At 42.4% G+C, this 13,272-nt stretch overlaps 1 protein-coding gene and 1 long non-coding RNA gene across 2 annotated transcripts in view; both read left to right on the top strand.

Annotated features, from left to right (window-relative positions):
* Positions 1 to 12,585, top strand: part of MAP3K15 (mitogen-activated protein kinase kinase kinase 15) — a 245,839-nt gene extending 233,254 nt beyond the window's left edge. Inside the window, exons 27-29 of the mRNA XM_040338224.1 lie at positions 9,515 to 9,618; positions 9,712 to 9,788; positions 11,907 to 12,585. Coding sequence (XP_040194158.1) covers positions 9,515 to 9,618; positions 9,712 to 9,788; positions 11,907 to 11,982 — 257 coding nt within the window. The 3' untranslated portion in view covers positions 11,983 to 12,585. The remainder of the gene's footprint in view (positions 1 to 9,514; positions 9,619 to 9,711; positions 9,789 to 11,906) is intronic.
* Positions 5,491 to 6,280, top strand: LOC120927507. The gene is made up of 3 exons (XR_005747095.1): positions 5,491 to 5,570; positions 5,717 to 5,914; positions 6,171 to 6,280. It is a non-coding gene; the product is annotated as an uncharacterized LOC120927507 (long non-coding RNA).
* Positions 12,586 to 13,272: the final 687 nt, after the last annotated feature.

The raw sequence follows: 13,272 nt of genomic DNA, 5'->3' as shown, positions 1-13,272 counted from the left end.
TAATCACCTCTCTGTCAAGATGGTGGAATATTGTGGTAAGGAGTGGGAGGGATTTATAGCTGAGGTGAAGAAATCTAGGATCAAGGATGAGGCTTCGGAAGATGATGCTAATTCCTTTTTCCTGGGTCTACAAAAATTAGTTGAAAAGAAAACGCGCCTATTCTGGCACAAGGAATTCTTTCAACAATACATCAGTACCAAAATTGTGCCTTGGGGTTTAAGGATACAAATATTTCCAAATATTAACAAAGTAGAAGCAAATGTCAAGGCAGCGTGGGAGCTTAATTTACAGAACTGTTCGTTTAATATGATGAATATTTTGTGTGAACAATATAGCCGTGATATGAGCAATATTGATTGTGAGATCAAAGACTGGCAAGACATTAATCACAATGTACGTTCATATGTTGACTATGCAGCATATGATGATCAACTTAAAATCCATCTGACCAAGTATGCCACTAACCTGATTAAAACTAAGGAAAATAAATACCAAAGAGATAAAAGGGCATACGACAATGCTCAGGCATATAGATGGCCAAGTAACCCTCAGCGAAAAAATGTTAATGTAAAGAAACCCTTTGATAAGAAAAGCTCCCCTAAAAATAGTCCTAGACGTCAGTCTGATACATCTTCTCTGTCATCTGCGTCCTACTTTCCAGTTGAGAGACGCACTGACACAGATAACAAAAAGAGAAAAAACGATCTAGACAGGAGCCTGCAGGAGGTCATTCGATCTCAGTTTCCTCTAAAGGATAAACGATCCCGTGCTCAAAGATCGCGTACTAGTAATTCCAGTAACAACACGAGCATTTTCAGTAATACTTCTCTTACGCTGCCTATCTCTACTACAGGGTTAGTTGCAACATCTACCCTTGCTCCACCTATGACCCCCATGCCACATAGTTCCAATCATGTAACATCTAATGTTTCATCAGAATTACGCACTGCACCCATATTTACTGTCGATAGGAAACACAGTGCAGGCACACAGAGTATCCAGCAGACAGTAAAAGATCAGGTCCCGGTCCCCACAATGATGTAGACCGGGACACAACAAAAGTAAAAAATATTATTAACCTTTCTCCCTATCCTTTAACCACAGATCAAGAAAAGGTTCTTCAACTTGGTCTCTCATTCTGCCCAGATGGCGAGGCGGACAAATTTGAACTGGTAAAAGACTTGCACCTTTTCGCTAGACGATTAATGTACAAGGTACTTTACGATAACGCGGCTAATCCCTCTAACCCCTCTATCAGTGACAACACTGCCTTAGACAATGTTTCCCTGCAGGAGTTACATGCCCTACAGGACCTAATGGAACTGTGGGATGAGAGTAATCCTGAGGAGGAAGGCTGGACGTATCAACTTCCGGGCGTGGTGCCCGGCGGCTTAATACAGTCAAGACATAATAAACCAGTCTACGTCACCCCTAAAACTTATAGGCCCAAATCCAGATCATTTCCTGTCCTGCAGGGCAATCCCAATATTTGGGCTTTTGTCCTGCAGGTCACCAAAGCCATAGAGGCAGCGAACTGGAAGTCACCTACTACATCGAACCTTAATAAAAATTTAAGAACAGCCTTGAATACTATCCGTAATAACGACGATCTTGTAGTTAAAGCCTCCGACAAAGGGGGAAACATTGTACTAATGGATCGACACAGTTATGAGGAGATGTGCCTTAAAATTTTGAAAAATAGAGACTGGTACAGACCTGTACCAGCCTCGATGATCACACAAAGCATTGAGCGATATCGCCAGATTTTGAACCGCGCACGCCGCTTGGGCACCATAGATGAGACCACTTTGCAATTTCTTAACATCGAGAGCCCCACCACCCCGACATTCTATGCCCTGCCTAAAATACACGAGGGGGTTTTACCCCCTCCAGGACGTCCAATCGTATCTGGTTGTGGTTCCCTTACTGAAAACATCAGTAGGATCATCGACGAATACCTATACCCTCATGTTCAGAGCCTGTTTTCTCACGTAAAAGATACCATCGAACTATTAAAGATTGTTGATGGCCTCACTATTCCACCTAATGCCTGGCTAGTTGCCATTGACATAGAGGCATTATATAATTCTATCCCACATGGGCTGGGGATACAAGTCATTAGGAGCTTCCTCAATGAACGTGACAAAAATACCTCTAAATATAACAATTTCATTATAGAAATGCTTGAATTCATTTTGACGAACAACATCTTTCTGTTCAAACGTTCCCACTACCTCCAGGTACAGGGTGTAGCTATGGGGGCAGGCTGTGCCCCCTCCTACGCCAACCTGTACCTGGGGGGGTGGGAACGTGACCTCTTCAATGAGGAATCCAGGAACACGTCATCTGATAGCGTGCTAACATGGCATCGCTATATAGACGATGTTTTCATGGTTTGGGGGGGCTCTCGTGATGAGCTTCTGATGTTTTTGGAGGGGCTACAAATTAACAACTACAATTTAAAATTTACATACAATTATAGCCAAAAAAATATAACTTTTTTGGATGTTGAACTCTTTATTGATAATAAAGGTAGCCTGTGTTCTACACTCTACAGGAAACCTACAGCAGGCAACAGCCTACTGCATGCTTCCAGCTCGCACCCCAGTCCGCTAATCAACAGTATTCCATACAGTCAATATTTAAGACTGAGGCGCAATTGCTCCCGCGACGAAGATTACAAAAAAGAAGCAGCACAGCTTTACGCCCGCCTCAAAGAGAGAGGCTACAGTAAGACTTGCTTACGCCGTGCCTACAATAAAGCCAGCCGATTAGACAGAAACGATCTTATTTATAAATCTAAAAATGTCTCTAAAGCCAACACTACTAGGGTGATTACACGCTTCAATCGTCAGCACCAAACTATTCGTAATATTTACAGCAAATACTGGTACCTCCTTACCTCCGATGATAAAATTAAAAAATTCATCCATTTAAAACCGGAGATAACATTCAAACGCTCTCCCTCAATTCGGGATAGAGCCGTTACCAGCCATTATGCGACACAAATGGTGCCCAAACCAACTAAGACAGGAACTTTCCCGTGCGGTAAATGCAATTTTTGTCGATATATTCTGCCAGGTGAAAGTGTTTCTCTACCTAATGGCGAAACATATTCACCCAAGTTTCGTGCAACTTGCCAAACAATTGGCATTATATATATAATGAAATGCAATTGCGGTGCCTACTATGTAGGTAAAACTAAACGCAATTTCTTTTGTAGAATGAGAGACCATGTCTTAGCTGTAAAGAAAAAACTTATGGAAACACCCATTAGTCGCCACATGGGCTTGTTCCATAACCACAACCAGGCAATGTTAGGCTTCTTTGCCCTGGCACATATTCCTCTCAATGAGAGAGGAGGCGATGCTGACAAACGACTGCTACAAGCGGAAGCACGCTGGATATATACACTTAATGCCACTCAGCATCCAGGGTTAAATGAAAATATTAGTTATAAACCCTTTCTTTAATTCAATCCAGTGACCACAAGCCGGACATACCGGGGTGACTACATTGTTAATTTGAAGCTCTTCCATCTGAGCTGTTCTTCCATCTTTTATGGTCAGACTTTACCAAATGGCTATCAGCCTTAATCCATCAAGGCCTATCAAGCAATCTTGTCCGAGTCCCTTGAGCACCAATACTTCCTATAGATAGAAGGAGGTGGTGCAATTGGCGCCGTGAACTGTGTTTATACACTTATACGAGCCCCATTATTGCGATACCCCACCACCCGACACTTGGGAGTATAGAACTCTATTGTGCAGCTTATATGACTGTAGGTATGCAACAACACTTTATAATTAACTTGATTTGTTTTTTGAATACCAATTTTTTTCGGTTATACAGAAGAACATACTTTGATGTGACAACATTAATGTCAAATATTACTGTAATGGATTTCGAGTGGTTTTATGCTGTGACCTGTGGACTTTATCTACGGTTTTTGTTTTTTCTGGGTCCACTGGGGGCCCTTCTTTTACATATTTATTTTATATTCCTTATCATCATTATATATCTTTACACATTTTTTTTTTTTTTTTTATTTATTTTTCTTTTTCTTTTTCTTTTTCTTTTTCCTATTATTATCTTTCTTATTATTATTATTATTATTATTATTTTTTCCATCTTTTTATTATTTTTCTTAATTTTGATTTTATAAATAATATTATATTCCTTTAATATTCTTTATAATTAATTAAATAATGTTTTTTTTTTTTTTTTTTTTATTTCACCAACTCTTATTTCCTAATTACTATACTTATATTTACTTTTGCTTTCCCTCTTTTTCTTTTCTTCCCCTTTTTTCTTTTTCCCCCTTTCCCCACATCTATTTTCACTTATTTGCCTGACACGGATTCAAACTTGTTTTGCATGCTCTCTTATCACCAGCATTGATCTCCTGCACTTTAGCACACTGCCGTTATCATCAGACTTCTATTAGTATTGCTGCAAGCCATTTTGGGCGCTAGGGGGCACGCACCAGCTCAGCGTCACTGATCTGAACTCAAGCGGAGGCTTGAGTGTCAGTGCGCGTCCGCTTCTTCACGGCACCCATATGGTAGGCACTGATGCGTCATTTGTGACGCTGGTGTACTTTCCCAGGAGTTCCCCTTCCCCGCGCCGGCGCGTTAGATTCAGCATCTCCTAGAGGGATGCTCTTCTTCTGCGCAGACGCGGTCCCTGTGGTTCCTATGGGCAATCCCCATGACATCTGCCGTGATTACCACGCCCATCTTAGAGTGAGGAGCTGCCCCCTACTCAGCTGTGTATCATCTCACTCTGATTGAGGGCAGCTTATTAGTGAGCCGCACAGCTGATGTGTCAGCGTGAGCTCTGCCAGAGGAATCATTCCTTGGTATACTGAGGCAACAGCAGGTCATAGGTATGCTTTCATCTACCATTGTCTTATCATTATTTCATTTTTTTCTTTCCTTCCAAGTTTAATTCATTATTCACAACAATCTGGATGTGATACTTTGTTGCCACTTGCAGACTCTGTGAAAATATACTTTTTACTCACTTATCTGTCAACAATGAGGAAATATATTTTTTCCTGGATTGACTTTCTTTCTTTTATTTCTCACTATTCAGTATTTGGACTATACAGTTCTCCTGGGCAATTTATCTGCCCTATTCCCGGCAGTTATTATTGCAACTAGAATCAGGTAAAACCATTACCATTATTCCTTTTAATTAGATTAGTATTTTCATTCTCTTTTTATGCTATACCCCTATTACTATGATAGGTATAACAACTATAAAGCTGAATTATTACACAAAAAATGCTACATTCTTCTAATTAATTTAGATTCGTTTGATACTTTGCAGCCTATATAGGCGTTTATTTTTATATTAACATTATTTTTATTACTGCTGTCGTTTGCAGTTTTAATAATTAATTTTCAAACTAATCTGTCATTATACAATCTGATGATGTAGTGAATGACTTCCTATTTTGTGCAGTATAGTATTGACAGAAATTTCTTGGGATGAATTATATCCATCTCTTCTGAGACTACCTCATCATCAATCTTCCCATTTTTTCTATCATCATTTTAATCAGGTAATAATCATTAACTCTTTTACACATATCTCTCTATAGTTGTCTGTTCATCGCAATTTTTCTCCTTTTCTGGTTACCTCTCTTCTTTCTTCTTTTTTACTTGTTAATTTTCCAATATTCCTAATATTTTTATTCTGTACCTACAGTACCTGCTTGCCTCCGGCTCCTCTTCCTCTATAGGCTTGCATCCAGGCTCTGTGCATTGCACGGTGATCCTACCCGCATGCTTAAGAGGATCACTTCCTCTTTTTCCCATCCCTCCTTCCATCTATCTGGGATTCTCCATCTGGGACTTTGAGCCAATCACGGCCAATCATTCAGGTTTTTTTAGTCCACTTTTACAGGTAAATATATTTTTCATAATTATTATTTATATTTTTTTCGTTAAAGTCCACAGCTACCACAGACACTCCATTAACTCGACTTTCGTTTATTTAAATAAAATACATTATCTTTATGTTTATAATAAACGATGATTATATTAAACTCTATGGTCAACCAGACACGGGTGTATGTACCGATATAATCAATTTATGTGACTATTTGTATACATTATGATTTATATGTTCTTGTTCATTGATATACTCTTTGTTTGCTCAGACTACTGCCCCCCATTGGTTCCTGACGAAGCCCCCTTGGGCGAAACTAGTAGAACCGTTACATGTGGGATGAAATGAAGATCACCTGCATCTATATGCACTTGAAGTATCATTTTACTCGATAGTCTGGAATTTGTCTAGTATGCATTCTATAGTAATCAATGTACAATATTTTTGCTTTTTCTTTTTTTCTTTTTCTATGTCTTTTTATAAAGAAAACCTTTTTACAAAATAAATATTTTTGATATTCATATCGGTGTTGTGGCTCTCATGATTGAGGTTTGACCAGGCCCACATATTTCTACAGAATTTTACTGTCGATGCTTTAACAAGAGTCCCCATATTTTTCCTGTATAAGGAAACCCCCATATATCCTTTGTCAAAAACCTGTGTACTGTTTTTGATTTTTTTTAGATGAATGGGCAGGGGTACCCCCTACTCATACACATAGGGATGGGGGGGGCGGGATCTGGGGGCCCCCTTGTTAAAGGAATCTTCAAGATTGCGATAAGCCCCCGCCCTCAGACCCCCACAACCACCGCTCAGGATTGCCTGGAAGAGGCCTTCGTGCCCATCAAAGCACCCACCCCCACCATTTTTAGGGCATGTGGCCTGGAATGGTCCAGGAAAGGGGGGGTGCTTGCTCGTCTCCGCCCCTTTTCCTGACCTGCCAGGCTGTGTGCTCGGACAAGGGTCTGGTACGGATTTTGAGGAGAACCCCCACGCCAAAAAAATGGCATGGGGATTCCTCTTAAAATCCATACCAGACTGAAGGTAAGACAATGATCCGACTTTGATCCAACTTCAATGATATTCAATGGGCTGAAGTAGGATCAAAGTCAGACCAAAGTAGTGCAGGAACCTTTTACAAAGTCGGACCAGTTACGTCGTCTCTCATAGGAAATAATTGATTTATACACGTCATGAGACATGTCGTACCAGTGTGAACTCAGCCTAAAGGGTAAGTCCACCCTATAAAAATAGGTTAATATTGGCCATATTTTGGGCAGAAGTGTACTTTAAAGCAAACCTGCGCTTTGCCCTTGAAGAACAGTTTACTTTAATGCCCACCTCGCCAACATCTCACATTCCCTTTGCTTCAACCACTGGGAGCAAAGAAACGACATGGTACTTTCGGGTATGGAAGAGCATGATACTCACTTCACTTTTTTTCCTGTGATGGTTGGTACTTAGTAACTGGACCAGCGCTGTCACACAGTGGCAGGAAGAGAGTCCTCAGTTCTGTGTAATCTCCAGCTAGAGTGTCAAACTCAATTCTATCACTGGTCGCATCAGCATCATGGTTGCCCTCAAAGGGCCTGTTGTACCAGTATGACTATATAAATCTATCAAGGTTTTTTTTTCTCTGAGATGTGGTGCAGAAACTCAGCAATGCCTCCCAGCCGAACCGCATCAAGTGGCCAAATTGCACAGTGGGAGGATCTTAAAGGGGCAGTGAGAGTGGGTTATGTGCAGAGTTTAGGGATGTGTTGTGTGAAAAGTGTAGGGGTGCACTACGCACATAGTGCAGAGTTCCAAGGTGCATTACATAGTGCAGAGCTTAAGGATGCGCTACGTACAGAGTTAAGAGGTGCGTTGTCTACAGAGCAGTGCAGGGTTCAGCTCTCTTTCACAGGTTGTCCACTTCTCATTTCCTCCCCTCTTCGGCTCTGACCTCTGCACTACTCTCTCCATTCCCCACCTCTGAAGGCATCTCCCTTAACAGCCCTCATATCTCCCTCCCCCAAAAGCCTCTCACCTATCTGGCCCAGCTCTATTACCCCATGGCAGTGTAGGCGGCTCCGCCTCTCTCTCACTTGCAGGGAGATCATTGGTTGGCGTCTGTGCACCCGAGGCACAAATGAAGATCATGCAGCTTACCACGTCATGCCCCATCCCACACTGCACCTGTACCTGCATCTCCCTTGTCCACGCCATGAGATCAGAGCAGGCAGGGATCTGTAAGAACCGCAGAGAGGAAATCTGTCCTTGTAAACACAGAAGGCTTTTGTGTTTACACGTGACAGTGTGGAGCGGAGGGAGAGAGCCAGAGGTGGCAGAACTCTGTTTTTTTGCAATATTCCAGCTGAAAAAAGCCCTGAGTGTGAGGGCCACATGAAATGACCTGACGTGCCAGATTCTGCCCATGGGCATTGTGTTGGACACGTGTGAACTACGGGCCTTGTGTTTGACAAATGTGAACTACGGGCCTTGTGTTTGACACATGTGAACTACGGGCCTTGCGTTTGACACATGTGAACTACGGGTCTTGTGTTTGACACATGTGAACTACGGGTCTTGTGTTTGACACATGTGAACTACGGGCCTTGTGTTGGACACATGTGAAGTACGGGCCTTGTGTTGGACACATGTGAACTACGGGCCTTGTGTTGGACACATGTGAACTACGGGCCTTGGGTTTGACAAATGTGAACTACGGGCCTTGTGTTTGACAAATGTGAACTACGGGCCTTGTGTTTGACACAAGTGAACTACGGGTCTTGTGTTGGACACATGTGAACTACGGGCCTTGGGTTTGACACAAGTGAACTACGGGCCTTGTGTTTGACACAAGTGAACTACGGGCCTTGTGTTTGACACATGTGAACTACGGGCCTTGTGTTTGACACATGTGAACTACGGGTCTTGTGTTTGACACATGTGAACTGGGGGCCTTGTGTTTGACACATGTGAACTACCGGCCTTGTGTTTGACACATGTGAACAACGGGCCTTGTGTTTGACACACGTGAACTACAGGCCTTGTGTTGGACACATGTGAACTACGGGCCTTGTGTTGGACACATGTGAACTACGGGCCTTGTGTTGGACACATGTGAACTACGGGCCTTGTGTTGGACACATGTGAACTACGAGCCTTGTGTTGGACACACGTGAACTACGAGCCTTGTGTTTGACACATGTGAACTAGAGCATTACATAGTGCTTCTTTCCTAAGTCTCAGTGGCTGAACAGAGCAGCAGGGGATACAAATTTGTGAGTATGTGCTTCTGGGGAGGTGGGCATTAAAGGATATTTGTTGCTTTTCCCTCCATGGACAAAACAAGTGTTTAAAATAGGAACTCAGATCAGTTACTTCTTTCGACTTCTTTTGAACTATATTCCAACATTTTCCTGGTTTGTGAAATGGTAACCAGACTACCATTAATAGAATTGCCAGACACATAGTTAGATCAGTTACTTCTTTCGAAAGAAGTAACTGATCTAACTATGTGTCTGGCAATTCTATTAATGGTAGTCTGGTTACCATTTCACAAACCAGGAAAATGTTGGAATATAGTTCATGTAGATGAGCATTAATACATTCCTCTGGCTTGATCCATAGATAACCCGAGATCTGCATCTTTTGTGTCAATTGGCATTAACAAAGACCAAGAATTGGTGGAATGGCTGAAACAGCAGGGTGCAGCAGAGGATGTGATTGAGCAGGTATGGGTCTCTATTTTTCAATATCTATCATTATTTATTAGAAGCTGAATGCAATTGTTTTCATATATATCTATATGTATGTAACTTTTTCAGTTTGCGGAAGAAGACTACACGCTTCATGATGTTCTGCATGATGTCACCAAAGAAGACCTGAAGACTCTTAGACTCAGGTATTACAAATGATCCTGTGCATTCGATTATAATTTTTTTTATAGGCCAGCAATTACCTGTACGTGAAAGTATTATTTAACCACTTAAGCCCCGGACCTTTAGGCAGCTAAATGCCCAGGCCAGATTTTGCGATTCGGCACTGCGTTGCTTTAACAGACAATTGCGCGGTCGTGCGACGTGGCTCCCAAACAAAATTGTCGTCCTATTTTCCCCACAAATAGAGCTTTCTTTTGGTGGTATTTGATCACCTCTGCGGTTTTTATTTTTTGTGCTATACACAAAAATAGAGCTTTTTGCTCTAATAAATATCCCCCAAAAACATATATAAAAAAAAAAATCCTCAGTTTAGGCCGATACGTATTCTTCTACCTATTTTTGGTAAAAAAAAAATCGCAATAGGCGTTTATCGATTGGTTTGCTCAAAATTTATAGCGTTTACAAAATAGGGGATAGTTTTATTGCATTTTTATAAAAAATTTTTTTTACTACTAATGGCGGCAATCAGCGATTTTTTTCGTGACTGCGACATTATGGTGGACACTTCGGACAATTTTGACACATTTTTGGGACCATTGTAATTTTCACAGCAAAAAATGCATTTAAATTGCATTGTTTATTGTGAAAATGACAGTTGCAGTTTGGGAGTTAACCACAGGGGGCGCTGTAGGAGTTAGTGTTCACTTAGTGTGTGTTTACAACGGTAGGGTGGTGCGGCTGTAGGACTGATGTCATCGATCGAGTCTCCCTATATAAGGGATCACTCGATCGATGCAGCGCCATAGTGAAGCACGGGGAGCGATCGCGACGGAGCGGCTATAAACGAATAGCCGCGCTGTCGTCCCGGATCGCTCGCTGCGGGAATCCGACCGCCGCATGTAGCGGGGGGGGTCCCGATCGGACCCCCCCACCCGCTAGAAGGCAAGGACGTACATGTACGCCCATTTGCCTGTACGTACCATTCTGTGGACATACATATACATGCGGCGGTCGGGAAGTGGTTAAAGTGGTTGTAAATTCTGTTACACCACTTGTACCTACAGGTAAGCCTATAATAAGGATTACCTGTAGGTACTGAAAAATATCTCCTAAACTTATATATGCTGCTGCTGACGTCATCGGCGCATGCACACTGAAGAAACGACCCACTGGTGCCGTTTCTTCTGGACCCGTGGCGTGATCAGTGGCACCCGCACGCTTGCGCAGGAGTGACGCCATTGTGGCTCTGGCCAATAACAGTGCCGGAGTTTGCGAAACTGGAAGCCATGGGAGCGGAATGCGGGCGGCATTGCAGGGCATCGATCTAAGCAAAGTATTTCATAATGAATTACTATGCTATGCATACCAGCTCATTATGCCTTTGTCTTGCAGGGTTTTTTTTGTTTTTCGTGGTTTAAAACCTCTTTAATAGGTATATAGAAATACTCTATATCTACAAAAAGTAAAGGAAATTCAGGCAAAGTTGCAGCAATATATGTTTGTATAGAACACAGACACACATGCTCGGAAGCAATGCTCACCATAACACAACATTTGCAAAAGTTGCCCAAAGGGTGGCGCTAAAGAGCTGAAAAAACACGTAGTTTCGTGTTTGTTGGCCAGCAATTATTTGCCGTTTGTATCCAAGACAAGTTCGCGGCCAATGCCCTTTGGACAAAAGTCTTACGATTTGTCCGATGAAAATCCGATTGTGTGTACGAGGCTTAAAGCCGGCCAAAGATGGTTTGAATCTCGACCAGTTCAGAGGGGATCGGCCCGAGATCCAACCCATCGCGGCAGACCTCCGCAGTGTCTACTGGGAACAATGACAAAAGCTCCCAGGAGACGTTAGCGGCATTGAGGAAGTGACGGAATACCCGCACACCACCCAATGAATCCATATACAGGAAGAGCCCAGTAACATAAAGGATTACTAAGGTTCGCCTGCCCCTGACAGTGACTCGAGCTGGGCATCGCCGCTTAGTGAAGGCTCGGGCGGCTCGGCTGCTCTAGTCCTGCAAAGGGAACTGAGTTCCTGCTGTGAAAAAAGTGCAGGAACTCCGTTCCCAAGCTTTCCCGCAGGACTTGAGCCCTGATTATAATATTCTGAAACTGATTGTTCTCTTTTTATTCTGTCACAGGGGTGGATCGCTGTGCCGCTTATGGAAAGCTATCTCCAAATACAGAAAACCGAATAAAATTGAAGTCAATTATTAACCCTATAAATACTTTGATACAATCAGATATGTAAACTGTACATTATAGAGAGAGAAAACATTCCAATGTTTAAGTTATTTATCTTTTGTATATCACTGTATAGCTGTTCCTCCTCTATGAGTGTTTTCTTACATGTAGATGTATTTAAAATCTTTGTACTGTAACTTGTATACAAAATAGGACGTTTCTTGTCATTGCGCTGACGAAAAGACCGTTTTATGTTTGTCTTTATGGATTTTGTAAAGAGGTTTTTGTAATAGAATGTAAAATGTGTGGCTATGATTTAATATGGATTGATGTGTGTGAACTGGGGTGTACGACTGCAGTCTTTGGGGCTATCAGATGTTTGGCAATGTCAGTTCATTTTCTTTAGGCCTGGTTCACACTAGCGTGACTTGGGTCGCACAGAATCGCATGACAAGGGAAATCTCATTGTTTTCAGAGGTGCCCATTCTAATCTATGTGACTCAGAAAGGTGCAATTTTCTTAAATGTTCCTTCACTACTTTGGTACAATTTACAATGTGACTTGGCCCCATAGCATATGCAAAGTTGCACCACATAATCACACTATAAATCACATTAAAGTCTCATCTCAGTAGTGTGAACCGAGCCTTAATCACACATCATTTGTTGCCAATCAGCCAACTCCTACATTTGAGGATGTTGACCCTTAAAGGGCATTTTACACTATTGAAGTCTAAAAAAAAAACACTACGGCCGGGATTCACATACCTCGGCGCATAGTTATGCCGGCGTAGCGTATCGAATATACGCTATGCCGACGTTGCGCAGAGCGGCGAGCACAGTATTCACAAAGCACTTGCTCCCAACGTTGCGCCAGCGTAACGTAAATTCGTCGACGTAAGCCGGCCTAATTCAAAGTAGTTGGAAGTGGGCGTGATCCATTTAAATGAAGCGTGACCCCATGCAAATGATGGGCCGAACGAACGGCGCATGCGCTGTCCTGTGGAAGCATCCCAGTGCGCATGCTCAGAATCACGTCTAAAATACTCCATAAGATACGTCGAATCACTGCCTACGACGTGACGTAACCTACGCCCAGCCCTATTCACATACTACTACGTAAACAACGTAAAATACGACGGCTGTTCCCTGGTCCATACCCTAACATAACACCTGCTTTATGAGGCTTAACATTACACCGGACGTAAACCGTGTATATGAATGCGCCGGGCGCAAGTACGTTCGTGAATCGGCGTATCTCACTCATTTGCATATTCGATTCGTAAATCATTGGGAGCGCCCCTTGCGGCCAGCGTAAATATGC

The sequence above is a fragment of the Rana temporaria genome, chromosome 2 (assembly GCF_905171775.1).
Source record: "Rana temporaria chromosome 2, aRanTem1.1, whole genome shotgun sequence".
NCBI classification, from domain to species: domain Eukaryota; kingdom Metazoa; phylum Chordata; class Amphibia; order Anura; family Ranidae; genus Rana; species Rana temporaria.
Note: the sequence above shows the minus strand (reverse complement) of the source record. Positions and strands in the feature narration are given on the sequence as shown.